The sequence below is a fragment of the Mercenaria mercenaria genome, chromosome 3 (genome assembly GCF_021730395.1).
Source record: "Mercenaria mercenaria strain notata chromosome 3, MADL_Memer_1, whole genome shotgun sequence".
NCBI classification, from domain to species: Eukaryota; Metazoa; Mollusca; class Bivalvia; order Venerida; family Veneridae; genus Mercenaria; species Mercenaria mercenaria.
In genome coordinates, this window is record NC_069363.1 from 86715624 (window position 1) to 86731825 (window position 16202).

A 16202-nucleotide genomic window follows, 5' to 3' on the forward strand; every position below is an offset into this window, starting at 1 on the left:
AATATACATTATTAAGTAATATATCGAATTGTCGGATTTTATAATGTTAATCAGTCAAAGAATAACACTTACCAGTTCACATAATGATTTAAATAATATATTCCTCAACATATCTCCTATCTTGACAAATATTGAAACCCTAAAAGCCAGGGCTAAACTTCCTGGTGTTATCTTTGTGGCCGGGTAAACAATCAAACACGCCACTCATATATCAGTTTTAAGTATGCGCTGCTCACTGTTGGAGATAAAAGAATCCTGACTAAATATCTTGTTAATATGGCCTGAGTGATAACTGTGATTACAATGAATGTTAAATGCTTATTGTGTGTAAAAATTCGTTTCTAGTAGTTCCGCTTAAGTAAAACATATGATAAGGTAAGTATTATTCTTATATGGTTATTTTCACGTATAAAAACATTTGGTGTCTTGTATGTGTCTTGTATGTAGAATATCAGGATCCAAAACGGAGAATTTTGTCATAGAAGAAAGTTAGGTGTTTTCACAACTCTTCGTCCGGCGTCAAGTGTCCGTCCAAAGGCACTTATTAGGTTCCACATGACTATCTTATTGATTTGTCAGTCACAAATATAAATTTTCAATTAGGTTTTGTTCTCTTAGGAACACAAGAACCCATTTCGTAAGTTTTTTTGTCCGTCCGTAGTCCGTTCATATTTTCTTCAAAAGACATTTCTGAAACCAGTTAATGGAAATTGACGGAAATTCGTAGACATATTTTATGATCAGTCTTTTTCCATATTCTCCAAGACTACACACATGGACAGTCATAGCTAAAAATGGAAAACCTTCAGACTATAGGTATTGTTATTGTAATTGGTATAATTGGTCATTACAAATTCTTTTCACTCAGAATACAACTTCCAACTTCCATTTCTCGACTGTTGCAGAACTTTGAGTCTGCATATACGCAAATGCCAGTTTCTAACATTATATATTGCAACTCGATAATTACAATTTTTTTACATTAACTCATATGCGAACTTTTTCCCTGCATTTGTCGACTTTTGATTTGCATGTGTATCAATTGCAAATATACATGTAATAGTTCTCTGTATTTTATATCATACATTTGAACTAGCAAACTTCAAAACATAAGTAGCATTTAGAAACAATAATAGGAAAGATAAAAGTAATCAAGATGGAATTTAGAAGGATGCTAGTAATATTCTTTCCTGGTAACATAGGAACTGCAAAGTTGATGGAACCAGAATTACTTTTGTGACCTTGTGTTTATTTCCAAACAATGCGTACTGAGAAGTAACATATCAAAATGCTGTAAGGCTTTCAATGGAGCCCTTTAATGTTACACGGCCAGACAAAACTCTTTAAGAAGGGCAAGCAAAACAACTAGAAGATAATCAATTAATATGCATTTAATCATAGGTTTATGTTAGATTACAATGCTTCGTATACCCCGTTCTTTTATCAGTGCCAATAGTATGGAAAGACCACTGATATTGAAGTAAAAACTCATGTACGTAACGTGTTGAAAAATTATTATTACAAAAAAAAAAAAAAAAAAAAAATTATTATTACGGCTCATATAAATATAATGACTAGGCTTGCGTGTTATTACCGATTCACAGGTGTTGTTTAATCATCGTACATACTGTTAGGTAAAGCATGTGAACCGGTATATATTTTGGACATTATCGAAAAAGATGTGTAAAGGTTTTTTTTTTCTATTTTTTATGTCATGCCTATATTTTTTACATATTTAATAATTCCAATCCAATTAAGTAGTATAAAATAATGTAACTCGACCGGTTTCACCCGTTTGCGGGATCTTCAGGAGTAAACTATTCTTATAGCTCTCCCTTAACATTCCTTTCAGGTAAGCAAAAAGTAGATATTACCTTCAATGTGTTTTAAGCGAAAGAAAGAGAATTGAAACTTACGGTATATAATACCCTACTGCAAGCAACAAATGAGCTTTAAATTGAAAGCAGAATCTTCGCCTTTGCCCGTACACTAACAGACAAAACGTTAAAAGCTATATAATTTTATTGAGAATAGAACCTCCAAGATTTCAAATACATGTATAACAAAATTTAATCTGAGGTTGACAGATAGAATAATCAAACACAGAGGCTAATTTTCAACCCAATGTTTTGGTATATAAACTAAAAATGTGCAGGTATTAGTACCATGACATCTTGCAGAATTACCACCGCAAAATTACAAAAATCCTCTATGTACACTTAACACTGGTACAAAAATAGATCGGATATTTTGGAGAACAAACCTACTGCAGCTAGGAAGAAATAACATTAGCACATGATCAGGATCCTCTATAAAGTCAGGAAGATTACATATGATAAGTCTTCTAAATAAAAAGATATATCGTCCTTACTAATTTCAATGCTGGAGTGAACACTTAAAAGACTGATTAGCTTGGAGCTTAGTAACTTGGACATATCGTCAGTAGTGCCTAAGCATGATCATAGTGTAACACAGAAGAGCACATCTATTGCCTGTGGCATGTATGGATATGATTTTACTTCAAAGCGTTTGTAACGTTGTAAATGTTGTATTTAAGTATCCATATTATTTTATTTGGTCCATGAACCTGACATTATCTTTATCTATATAGTATATTTGTTTGGCATTAGGTTTATAATAACTTGTATTCTCAAGTTTGTTTGCCACTTCGGAGTAGCATACAACGTCGGTGTGAATATCTGTACTGTTCGCTTCAAGCGGAGGGTTTTAACGTAAAATCAATGACCAGCAGTTCTTCCGTTCCCGTTCCCGTTGTCCTTTTCAATTGTAGAACATTTTAAGTGTTTATGCTTTCACAAAGCAATCGTAACTATGCTCGTTATTCCAAATCCAAATAACACTAAAACATGGAAACCGATTAAAATGTTCTTCAGCAAAGATCCCTGAAAATACATAATTTCACTAACATACTTCAATTCTTCAGAATTCTCCGTTAAAAATAATAGTATAAGACTTTAAACAATATACCTAATTGAATTAATTTTATGTGTTTACATGTATTTGTAGTCTAAATGATGAATCATGTTCAAATAAAGCAAAGTCACTCGCACCTTGTCCCTAATTATGACCTTGCAAAGACCTATTATAACATAAATCCAACGTATTTTGCAGGTTGGTTTTGATTATCGCTCCATAATGACATTTAAACTTTATATTTTATTTTTAGTGGTTCTGTTTACATCAATAACATCCATTTCACTTGCGTATCTCTGCTAAGAAAGACCAAAAATAAATCTAGAGGAAAAAAAAATAATGTTGATATGTAAATCAGAGATATCATCTGGTCTTGTCATATGTCGATCCTTGTTTGAGGGAGGTCTTCGAATCACAACAAAAATACAACAACATAATATGGTGAATTCTATTTTGACGTTTGAGATGTGCTGGAACTTTCTATTCTAACATTCGTGGAATCATCTAAACATGTTTAAATCTATTGCAAAGGGAATTTTACAACGTCCTCGAAGATTTATTATGCTCGTCTAAAATAAAGATAATAAATATTATAATTACCGGAGGTGCTGGAATCTTGGTGATTGAGTTCCTAATGGCAGACATTTCTCTGATCTCGTAATCTGATTTTCGACCTTCAATATAAAGATAAAAACGAGAAAACAACCCTTCCAAAAAGTGTTTCAATGTTTGACAAACGCAATCTAGATTCATTAAAAATACGACTTGATTTTTGACACTGTTGTAACAACTACAAATGGTTTGTTTTTATATATAGCAACCTTAATGCAAGTTAAATGGATACAAAGGTAAATTGTGGACAAAAGATTAAAATCCTAAAAGAAAACATTGTACATGCAGAAACGATATTTCTCACATTTTAATGACATACTAACTTAAAATAGATATATATTTTCTTACTTTTGACTATTTGGGTACACGATTTTTCATGCCTGTGTATGCCAGATTTTGATAGCGCGTACAATTGCTATAAAGTGTCACTTTTTCCTTTTTTCAATACTCATTTTACCACGGACAAGATAAAATAATCAGACTTTGATAGTCAGATTATTAATTGGACAAATTAACATATGTTTTTGCCATTTCCTATACAGTAATATCCAGACTACCAAAGCCAAATTTAATTCGAGCGTCTGAGTAACCCTTTAACTCTTCTTAAAAAGTAAAAATATTTGGCAGACTATTTCCAGGTATATACATACAGAAGAGATAGATCAAATCCTGTTAATGAATTTAGCCGGCTAATTTTAATTGGCGGAAAATCCCATGAAATTATCCTACCTGTTTTAATTAAAAAGCATTCATAAGATTCCATCATAATTTCAAAAACTAGTTGATAGATAGCGAATGCTATAATGATCCACATTGTATACCAGGGAACAAATGTATTCGGTAAGGTAACACCGAGAATACAGTTCAGTACTGAAAAACAGTATGAGCAAATAAATTATTCGTTTAAGGAAACATATGTCATTCTTCTTATAACGGCTACATCTCCATGTTCTGTGAATAGATTTGTCATAATATAAGATAACAAATATTATGCTTGGATTATAGGCTGTACAGTAGTAAATAAATTTGCTGCTCTGTTCTATATATAATTAACAATCTTCTGAGAGTTTTAACATAGCCAGGCCCATTTAAAAATACAATTACTAGCCTCATGTTCTTAAATGACCTATAATCCACGAAAAAAAGGTAGAGGTCGTGTGTCTTTTAAGAGAGATTTCTTGTCTGATATGTCAACATTATGGAATATCTTCTGGCAGCTAAAATGTGGGTATGGACACATGAGTAACAAGGTTTGTTTTCATTTCTATAAATGCAAAACATCTCCTTGAGAATGCTACCAAAATATCAAGTATAGGTCCACAATGAAATAAAAACAGGAACTGGCTTATATTACATAAAACATGAAAATGCCACTTTAACTGGGAAAAAATGAGAATTATTTCTTTCCGCTATTATCCGACAAGCCCGGAAGTGCTGCATGATTACCTGTTTAGTACTATTGTTCCTACGAATTTTTTATATATATATACGAATGTACGTAGAAGGTATTTGTTTATTTCGGTGAAGACCTGCTGAAGTATTGTCGCGAGTGATAGATACTTTCAAACATTATTTTGGTTTATTTCCTTTCTTCTCAATGGTTTTAATAACATTTTACCCATCCAGTCGAGGGCTGAGCGCGAAACTATCGTATCTTGTTCTTTATGTATATAGTTTCACGATCAATCCACGGAATATATATTTGATATTTTCACTGTGATTTTATCAGATATATTTTACTCTAAAATTTCAGTAATTGACTGAAAGACATGAGAAGCGTATAAGAATACTAACACCTTTGTACAGACAGTTCTGTTTCGTACAGTTCAACCATACAACATGTATTGCAATGGCGTTACTAAATATGCCCCAAATTATTTAAATGTTATTTCAACATTTAGAAATGTGGCGTCATGGGACTGCGTGGTTTCAAAATGGTTCTAAATCGTTGAAAAGAAAGAAGTAAGAAGAAAGAAATTATTTTCACACGGCAAGTCAAAACTTTCTTTCACTAGTGTATTTCCGCTCCTAATTCCCCAATAAAATTCTATTTGTTCTCGAAAATATTTTTTATATTATAATGTGATTATACAAAGAATATAAGTAAAGCATACTTGCAATTACGTAAACAGTCGTCCCTAAAAATCCATGTACATATTTGAATATTGGGCGAGTAGCTGTGTCTGATTTTGGACGTATAAATGCCATTAAAGGCTGAAATAAAATACAAGTAAGAAAAGTAAATTCATTTAAACAATAATTCACTCAGTGATAAAACTAAAAACGCAGTGTCAAATTAACATACATTTAAGCGATATGTCACTATTTTTAATGAACTAATTAGTTTCTTAATCTTGTTTCATTTATGCTGCTGACAATGCGTACAACAAGGCATAGCTGCTTGTTTAAAACTGCATCAATTTTACTATGCTATATTTATTACAGAGATATCAGATGACATCAAATAATGTAATACTTGATAATACAGAAATGTTACACTTTAGTTTGACTATTTAAAGATACATTTCAAAGCATTTTGCCAATCAAATTAACTAAAATGTGTACATTTATAACTGTTAGTCCCATAACTATTATACCAAGCGTTGGGTGTGCTTTCTGAATAACATTGGCTCCTTTTAACTGAAAGCAAAACAAATTAAGGTTGAAGAACTGCGTACATATCACACATATTTTGTATAGAATTATATAAAGTATTAATATATATGTGTATGAACTGTTCCTTAACATAAACGCATGTTACGTCTCGTCTTTATTTTTTTAAAAATCATGTTTAAATGAATTCATTATGAAGTTGATTTTTGAAGAGACACATGTTCAAATTTATATCACACTATCAAAAATTGTAAAGCAGATAGAAAACAAACACACCTATTGAATGGTTTACCGGCCAATAGTCAAAACTCGCCCGATGAGTTAATGTTTTTTTTACTTGATAGCAAGCCATTCAATAACTGCCTTTTTACATTTTTATATATAAGGAGTCAGTTTAAATACATTTTATTGTGTTACCTAAACAGAAGATTTTTCTACATGCTATGCATGCCCAGCCTGTTTTAAATTAATACATACTGCCTATTATCCTTTTATTTACTTAACTATATTGCTTTTACTTTTCACTAAAAATTTCTTCCAAACAAGAGTCCTTTCTAGATTTCTGGAGTGTTTACTCTTAAGGTATTAGGTCACTAATAGTAATGTTTACAAAATGGCCTTTGCTTGGAATATTCTGACAGGTAACTGTGTTTTGCACTATTTTGCAAATTTTAAACAACTTTTACCATGCCGTTTTAAAAAAAATTGAATAACTTATGGTATCTCCTCAAGCTCAAGTCGAGACAAATTTCAAAGTGATAGCCACTATCCAAAATGTTTTCAGAGAACTCATTTTACCATTAATTTCAATAGAAGAAACATCAAACTATTGGTAAACAATTATTAAACACAATATAAAAATGTCAATATCATTTTCTCTATGGTGCCTCAAGTAAACGGATTTAATGAGACAGAATTCATACTTCAACATTGAAAAAATAAGGTCGAATGATGTGTTTCTGTTTTGAATTTTGCTTACTCCATTTAAAAATAACCTTAGGAAAGATGTAAAACCTACCTAAATTTCTTCCACAATATATAATCTAAGAGTGAAAGCAAAATAGAGAACTTTCACTGTGCGTAACTCAATATTTTTAAAGATTTGTAACTCTACCCCTTCTGTTTTAGTAGAAAATTCTCTTTGAACACCAAGAAATTGCTTATAAGATTCATATTTTTCCATTTTTGTACAAAACATCAATAATAAGTCTTGAAAGAAGTAAAAACTTAGTAGTAAAAAAGGAAAATAAGGGAAAAAAATTGGTCCCAGTAGGGCTCGAACCTACGCCCCCTAAGAATTGCAGTAAAAGTGGGTTTATCGTAGGAATTGAATACTCTTCAAAAAGGAGGTTCTCTATTAGTGACCTAATACCTTAAATCAAATGAAGTCGGGTTTTTTTTAATGTTTTGATTAATTAATAATGAAACTTAATTGGTGACTTAATAATATACCTTTGCATATCCCTTTGTATGAATCCAAATAACAATAAATGATGCAGTTACACATATCAATACTGACAGCATTATAACCTTGTGTACCTAAAGCAAAATTGGAAGGAACATCAGTACAGACATAAAACATGAATAGTACAAGAATAGTCAGTGACGAAAAGAGTGATATTACTATATTCAGAAATTTTAAGCATATATAACAATATTTTACGCTACCTGCACACTTTAAACCTATTACAGTAAAACAATATATGATGATAATACGTTTGTTTGTTTGTTTTGGGTTTAACGCCGTTTTTCAACAGTATTTCAGTCATGTAACGGCGGGCAGTTAACCTAACCAGTGTTCCTGTGTTCTGTACCAGTACAAACCTGTTCTCCGCAAGTAACTGCCAACTTCCCCACATGAATTACCAGAGGTGGAGGACTAATGATTTCAGACACAATGTCGTTTATCAAATAGTCATGGAGAACATACGCCCCGCCCGAGGATCGAACTCGCGACCCCCGCGATCCGTAGACCAACGCTCTTACCTACTGAGCTAAGCGGGCGGGCTGATGATAATACGTACTTAGTTGTGAATATAAAAGGTAAGTAAAGTTAGAAATATACCTGGTACCATATTCTGCGACCACACGCCCGGCCTTCAGGCCATTGGTGTTTGTAATATCGAGCCAAAATTATTGAGGCACTTGCCAATATCATCCAGGCAAATACCATCAAACAACCTACATCACAATATTTTGAACCTTTAATTCAGTTTTAACTTAAACTACATGTTATCCAGCAAAATTTTATTAAATTGTACCAATTTACTGTAAAGAGAGCAAACCGTTTAAGTCTCACCAATTTTAAGACCCCGCAGATCAGTTCTTATAACAGTACTGTATTTCAAAAACGTGACAATTGCTTGTCCGTGCACAAGAATTTGGAAAAAAAGCCTTGTGTGGTTCCACATCACTTTTGAAATACAAAATGCATCTGATGCTTTAATACAAGAAACCTCCATTTTCACAAATATGTTACTAGTAGGAGACTATATATCATTGATCTTTATAATCTATCGATGTCTTTGGAAATATTTAAAGCTTAGGTGTTAGCTATTGTAATGATGGTGGAATAAAACAAAATAATGTCAAGTTACCGTGTACTCTGACCAAGTAGTGTATTTTCCGGCCTGTTACATCATCATGTTTCTGAAAGTCTACTTTATAAGGTGAAATAAACGGTTCATTTGGGTACAACTCGTGCTTTAACTTCGAACCTGTACAAACATATTGAAAATATTATGAATATAGAAACTTTTCATAAAAGACTGCTTCATGTAACAAGAATGTTACTGTATTTGCTCACATCTTTTGTTTACATGAAGTCTACTAAAAATTTGTTTGTAATCTTAAATATAAACTTAATAGTTAAGTCGACAATGACGCTTAAAAAAACGAAGAATACAACCAGTCTTATACATTTATTTCTATCCTTTCATTTGTATTAAATAAACTGATGATTTGTATTGTACCAAACTATTTTCTTTTCTTAATTTGATTTATATTTTATTGTATGACATTGAAAAGAACAAAAACAATTTAATTCAATACAGGTGTGACCAAGGTAAATATTGCAACGTTTTACAAAAGTTGTTATTCTCTGCAAAGACTACATAATTAATATATACAGTCAATCTGTAATCTGTAGTCATAAGCGACGAGAAAAAAATGTTACACTTTCAATTCAAAGTTACTTAAGTATTGAAACAGTATGTTATAGCCTTGATATAATGAATATTCGTTACCATTATCCATATATCCATTAGTGACGAGTAGATACCAAGGTTTATCCAGATTAAATATGCTATCTATATCCTCCACACGGACCAGTCTTGTAAAGTTACAGGTTATTATCCCATCACGCATAGATCCTGACATTTCACGTAATCCGATCTTTGGCTAAAATGTTCCAGAATAGTCTACAAACTTCGTATCAAATAATGCATATACTTATTTATTACAAGTTATATTTATTATACCGGTTTCGAAATATTTGTTGATTTACAGCTAATTGTCATTTAGATTTCGTACTAATATATATCAAGCTTTCCTGCATTGGACCGTGACCAGAAAGTTAAATTTGACCAAAATGGTTCTTGCATGTTTCTAAAAGCTCATTAAAAATGGTGTATGTTGTTTGTTTGCTTAGAACACTGAATGGGATACATAAAAATTCGTTAATGAATCAGATCTTTTTGTTAGTACACACTGTTTTATCAGGCGGTAAATGTTATCTTGCCTTTATTCATGTATGATATGGATGTCTTCAGAGATCTTCATTTCTTGTTTTATATATTAATTGCATCTTATTAGGTGTAATATAATTTAGCTTAGAACAGTTAAATGAGTATTAAAATGAATTAGAAACTTACATGACTGATCTCCACATTGTAGTGATTGTCATTGTACGAGTGCCTGGCATCTGCCCAAATACGTACATCAGGATCACTGACACATTCAATAACACTGTCATCTCCCTAGAAAATAACGTGTTTAAATCAATTCGGCCGCTCGATATAATGACGTTAAAAGATTCACAAATAACAATACATTCAAACATAAAAATATTCAATTTGTATGCATTCTTTTATAATTTCTTTTAAGATAACGAAGAAAGGACAATTTTACAATGAGGTATTGTTGTTTTTATTGTTACTATTATTATTATCATCATCATCATCATCATCATCATCATCATCATCATCATCATTACTACTACTATCATTAATAATATTATTACTCGACAGACAATATCTACACTTTCCAATATAATCAGGATGGACAAAATTGTCCTCAAATTTTGTTTAATGGAAAATAGGAATTAAAAAAATATTTGTTTCCGCTGAACACACAATGTTATGTCAATTTTCGAAATGAAGTTTTTGTATAATAAAACATTTTAGAAGAGAGATTTTGTCCACACTCAGGATCGGTAGGAAATTCGTCCGTTCTTTAAATATCTAATTCCTCAAATCATGCAACATCCGGTTATAATTGCAAAACATTTACCTTTGTCAGAATGTATAATTTAGGGCTAAGTGCGAAACTGATGTGTATTTTTACTTCATATAAGTTCAAACCGTTTCGCACTAAGCCCTTGGCAATTAGACTGTGGAAAATAAATTCTGAGTAAATCTATATTTGTTTGAAAGAAAATAAATCTCATTACCATGCGTTCATCATGCGAGAAACCCATAGCAAACCATTGTTGTCTATATATATCGCTGAAGCTTTTCTTCATAGTAAACTCTATGGCTTTTATTTCCGGTCTGTAAAACCACATGATGAGAAAACTACAACCGCTTGAGGTACAGTCATGATAACATCCTCTAGTTATACCACAAGAGTTGTCGAGTGTCTGAAGCAACATTGAACATAAATATTTATGTTTAACCCTTACCCTGCTAAATTTCTATAATGAACTTGTCCATCTTCCAATTTGGACAGTACCATTAACTGTTAAAAGGGGTGTTTACCAAAAAGATACTGACTGAATAGCGAACAGTGCAGATCATGATCAGACTGCGCGGACGTGCAGGCTGATCATGATCTACACTGGAAGCAAAGGCAGAACCAATCGTGTTCAGCATGGTACAATAACATCTACAGCAACAAAAAAGTAGCAAATTAGTAATGCTTTTCATTACAGTCAAGCTTAGTAATATGACCATACTATTATCAGTGTTCAACAGTACTGAGAAAATATGAAAAGATATCTATTACCAATACCAATAGGCTGTTAAGCATTTTAAATTGGAAATATTACGACCATATACAATTATTGCCAAATGTAATTTTCATTGTTCAATTAATAAGAATTACTAACTTTTCAAATGTTTGTTTGATAAACAAAACAAGTGTTCGTAAGGCATGGATATATCACACGTGTTCTCGTACAAGCTATTTAACCCTTTATTGTGGACATGTAATTGAATTCATCTATTTGCAATTTACAACAAAGTAAATAGAAATGTTTTAACATTGACCTTAGCAATGCCTTTAACACACATTTGCTTTTCTTACAAAACACTATTACTCATTTCGATCTTGTATGTCAAGCTTTATTTGTTGTTGTTTTTTTTTTCAGGAAATCAATTAACATGGACAAAGTACAACAGCTTGTCTACTTATGTAATCATATTACAAGACCAGGCCAACCCTTCGATTGGTTGTACAATATTTAAGGGGTTATTTTACATTTGATAAACTTAACATCAATGTTATACTTCAAAGTTCAATCTCAGATACAGTTAACATGAGAGAAGCAAAGATTATTTAAGGTTTTGCATGACTCGGGTGAAAATGTTACTGGTTTTCTCTATATAACCATTTATTAAGAAATGTTATGAGCTTTATATAATACAGCATGAAAAGATTACAACAAAACATTCAAGTTACTTCCAATAGCATTTCTGAAGATGAAATGAAAATTATAATTACTAAAACGAGAATGCCTAATTATGAATTCAGATTATATAGTGGTTTATAAGAAAAATGATGATACATACAATACCAGTTAGTACAGGTCGTATTAGCCAAAAGAAAAATAAACTCCATAATAATCCTTTTATTATAGTATACTGCATTTGTAAGGCTGTTAAGAGAAATATAAATCCGTAAATGACTAAGATGTACAAATACTTCATAACAACACTTTTCTGTGTAAGATTTTGTTATACGGAATCAATATAGAGTGAATTGTCCATATGTTACAAAACATCATCATATTGCTTTGAAACCAGGCAACATGTGTATTATAAGATGGGTGGGGAATCTGAACATTTGTGATGCGATTTTGTAGACAACCCAATAAGTTTACATTTAATTGAAACTTAGTTAAACATATCTTGATACTTGTTTTAAAGAATGCATGCCATCGGAGAGAAATAAAATGTGAATGACACTCTCAGTTCAGGGTCATGCCCTTTCTATAGAGTACATGCAACAGTCCTTTCATTAAACACCAATTTAGAACTATGCACTCTTGGCTACCTTGTAGACATAATGAATTGGGTGTTTTAAGGTATTGGATCCGTAATGGAGTACCTCCTCTTTGACGAGTATTCAATTCCTACCATAAACCTACTTTGACTGCAATTTTCAGGGGGCGTAGGTTCAAGCCCCACTGGGAGCAATTTTTTTTCCATATTTTCCTTTTCTTCTAGTAAGTTTTTACTTCTTTTATGACTAATTATGGATGTATTGTACAAAAGTGGAAAAATTTCATTTTATGAGCGATTTCTTGCTGTTCAAAGTGAATTTACCTCTGAATCAGGAGAGGTAGAGTTAGACATCTTAAAAAATACTGAGTTACATGCGGTAAAAGTTCTCTATTTTGCCTTCATTCTTTAGATTACTTATTGTGGAAGAAATTTAGGTAGGTTTTACTTCTGCCCCAAGGTTATTTTTGAATGAAGTGAGCAAAATTCAAAACGGACCCACTGGATTAAACCTTAATGTTTCAATGTTGGAGCTAGAATTTTGTCTCATTAAATCTGTTTACTTGAGGAACTCTAGAAAAAAATATATTTACAGTTTTATTTTGTGTTTAATAATTGTTTGCCAATAGTTTGATGTTTCTTTTATCAAAATTAATGCTGTAATGAATTCTCTACAAACGTTTTAGATAGTGGCCATCACATTTCTACTTGAGCTTGAGGAAATACCATAAATTATACAAAATTTACAAAAAACGGCACGGTAAAAGTTGTTTAAAATTTACAACACAGTGCGAAACATGGTCAACTTTAAGAATATACCAAGCAAAAGTCATTTTTAAACATTACTATTAGGGGTCCAATACCTTAAAGTAGAATATTTTATTAATAAGATACTTTTTCCTAAAAAAGTGAGCTTGCCAGCTTTTTGATTTCCAAATTTCCGTTAATGGCAGACGAGGCATGTCCTCTGTCCCTATGGAGAGTTGTGCAGGATCTTTTTGAAATTCTTTCCAATAAAAACAGTACTTTTCAATGAACACTACTTAAATTTCCTTATCTAAGAAAGGTTACTCAACTATTCGATCCAAACATTACACGTGACAATCTGTCACCTCAAACTAGATAAATCAATATGCATTTTGTCTGCGTTATTGTTTACATTTTATCTAAAATAAAATTGATTCCAACTCGAAAGTCTAGGAAACATCTGTTGAAGTACTATTTATCCATACTGAAAATATTTCTTTTGCAAAATGGTTACAGCTTGTCAAAACCCATTAAGCTTCTATCTATTGATTTGGATCATACTATTGCACACGTTACTAAACTCCATAAATTGTTTTATTGTTGTGATTTACCATTGATTACGGTCATATCAATGGCGCATTTAGATATGTTGGTGTAACAGCTAATATGTTAATCTCAAGTTGTAAATTATTTATATAACGCTTGCTGACAGACTGTTTTATACTGAAATTGAGACACAGTTTAGATAGATAATATTACCTATCAACTTCAGAGTATACAAGTTGCAACACTATCAAATCAAAGAAAGGCTAGTAACTGTAACAGAGAATACCGCTGCAGTGAATGGGTAACTTTTATTTTTTTATAATTCAATGAAAAACATGTAATTTTTCCTACTGGTAAATATGTATCTGCAAACAGGTATGCTAAGTTCCCAGCTTCCTGTTATAGTATGTTTATCTGCTTGGCAATAAAGCAGGTGTGAAGTTAGTAGCATCCAAACGGAAGGTTGCTATGCACCTCTTTTAAGGCAAATATATTTGTCTTTTATACGAGCTTGGTTTGAGTAATAAAATAACAATATACTGTAACTGAAGCATCTATCTGTACATTATTATCCGGTTGGTGCTTTTTTTCTGGGCAATTTTTATGCAAATACAGAACCCAGGCGTGCATGAAATAAAATACACTGAAAACCATCTGAGAGGACTTTTTATACATTTATACGGTTTCCAAGACCTTATGACAATCTAGATAACATAATGGTGAATATCATTTGTGATGTCGCATTTGTATATGAAAATTGATCTTTAAGATGCTGTTTTTGAAACATAGAACGCGATCAACCTGAATAATAACAGGCTCTGTTTGACCGAGTTTGTTCAAAAGAGTAATGAATTGAGAAATGCCCCTCAAGCCTAATGCACCGTTTAAAGTGGAACTCTATTATACGAAACATTGAATATACAGTGTACTCCGTAAGCCCCTGAGGACTAGAAAATATAACAATTTAACAAAGAAGACTTGAACTGTCCGTGTAACATGACCCCGTTGAAATTAGATCCCATATGGGTCTTTTTTCAACGTCGAGAATTGCCAACATTTCAACATTAAGTTTTGATCAAAATATCCTTTTTCAACATTGAAAATTGACCCCGCCATCATTTCAATATTAAATTTCGATCAATGGGGTTAATTTTCAACGGGTTCAATATTTGATGTTACACCGGCAGATGGCGCTTTATTGTTGTGATAGTAAATTTATACGATATAAGCATAAACCGCAACCAAGCCAAATATTAGCAGACTCGATTTGATTAAGTCTGATCCGAAACGTGCAATATCGTTCAAAGAGCGTTACGGTGTCTCTATTTCCAACTGGTACATATGTTCAAGTTAAGTGTTTTTTAAGTATATTATGTCATCTGTACCTTTAAAAAAAGTAATTGATATTAGGGATTAGTGTCCAGTGGAGGCCATAAAGAGCCGCCCCGTACTTAGCATCAGTCTTTTATTATTTCTAATAGTATTGGACCATGAAATCCATTAATTTTGTTAGACAATTCCGTTTAAGCGTGTGATATAGGGCCTGCTAGACGTTGCACAATTAATTTCCTTTCATGAACATGCGCATTTATACCGAGTCTGCTATCATTTTGCTTGGTTTCTTAAGAACTTTTTAACAGAATTTATTTCCTCTTTCCTCAGTATGATAGTGTCGTGTGACGGCCGTTAACCGTCTTCCTTTACTTGAACCCTTTGATATTATTATTCTGGTATTCAGGGATATTGGCGCGCAGTTGATGTTGAGTTCTGCCCAAACCAATGCTAATGGGTGTGAGGGGTGTTGTAGATTTCATTTCATTTCACAAGCAGACACATTCAAAACCGATTTTGCTATTACTTTTGCTTGGTTATGCTTTCTGCTTTCAAGAAATCTTCATATTTTAGTTCAAATTATATAGAACATCATATTTAGGGTCTTGTGGTTATTGAAGAAGCTAAGGGCATCTTTTTGAAAAAAAAATACTCCTTTTCTGCCTTTCATTTTAATGTAAAGAGCAATCATTTAAAATATATTTTGAAAGCGAAGACGCCTCATGCAAAAGGGGCGTATTATAGACCGGTTTAGGATTTGTAACAGTTTGTATCAAATAATTTAAAAGAAAAAGATTGAGTGGTAAATGTACATCTTATATTCCATTTCACAAACTTATGTGATTAGTTATAATTTCAGAATCTTTCACTGACTGAAGGTGTGCATGGAAATATCTGGATCGAGGGTAACTGTTTAGACGGTAACGAGGCTCCGCGCTTTCAACTAATGACAGATTTCTTTTCATGCATGCCGACTTT

At 32.1% G+C, this 16202-nt stretch overlaps 1 protein-coding gene across 1 annotated transcript; it reads right to left on the bottom strand.

Annotated features, from left to right (window-relative positions):
* Positions 1-1720: 1720 nt before the first annotated feature.
* LOC123524159 (putative ferric-chelate reductase 1) lies at positions 1721-12438 on the bottom strand. Its single transcript, XM_053539978.1, has 12 exons — positions 12168-12438; positions 10829-11017; positions 10032-10136; positions 9405-9558; positions 8757-8876; positions 8225-8340; positions 7612-7698; positions 6112-6186; positions 5661-5760; positions 4276-4416; positions 3535-3608; positions 1721-2903 (listed from the first exon to the last, which is right to left on the bottom strand). Exons 1-12 carry the CDS (start codon positions 12303-12305, stop codon positions 2814-2816), a joined length of 1389 nt encoding a protein of 462 aa, XP_053395953.1. The 5' UTR covers positions 12306-12438; the 3' UTR covers positions 1721-2813.
* Between the last annotated feature and the right edge of the window lie 3764 nt (positions 12439-16202).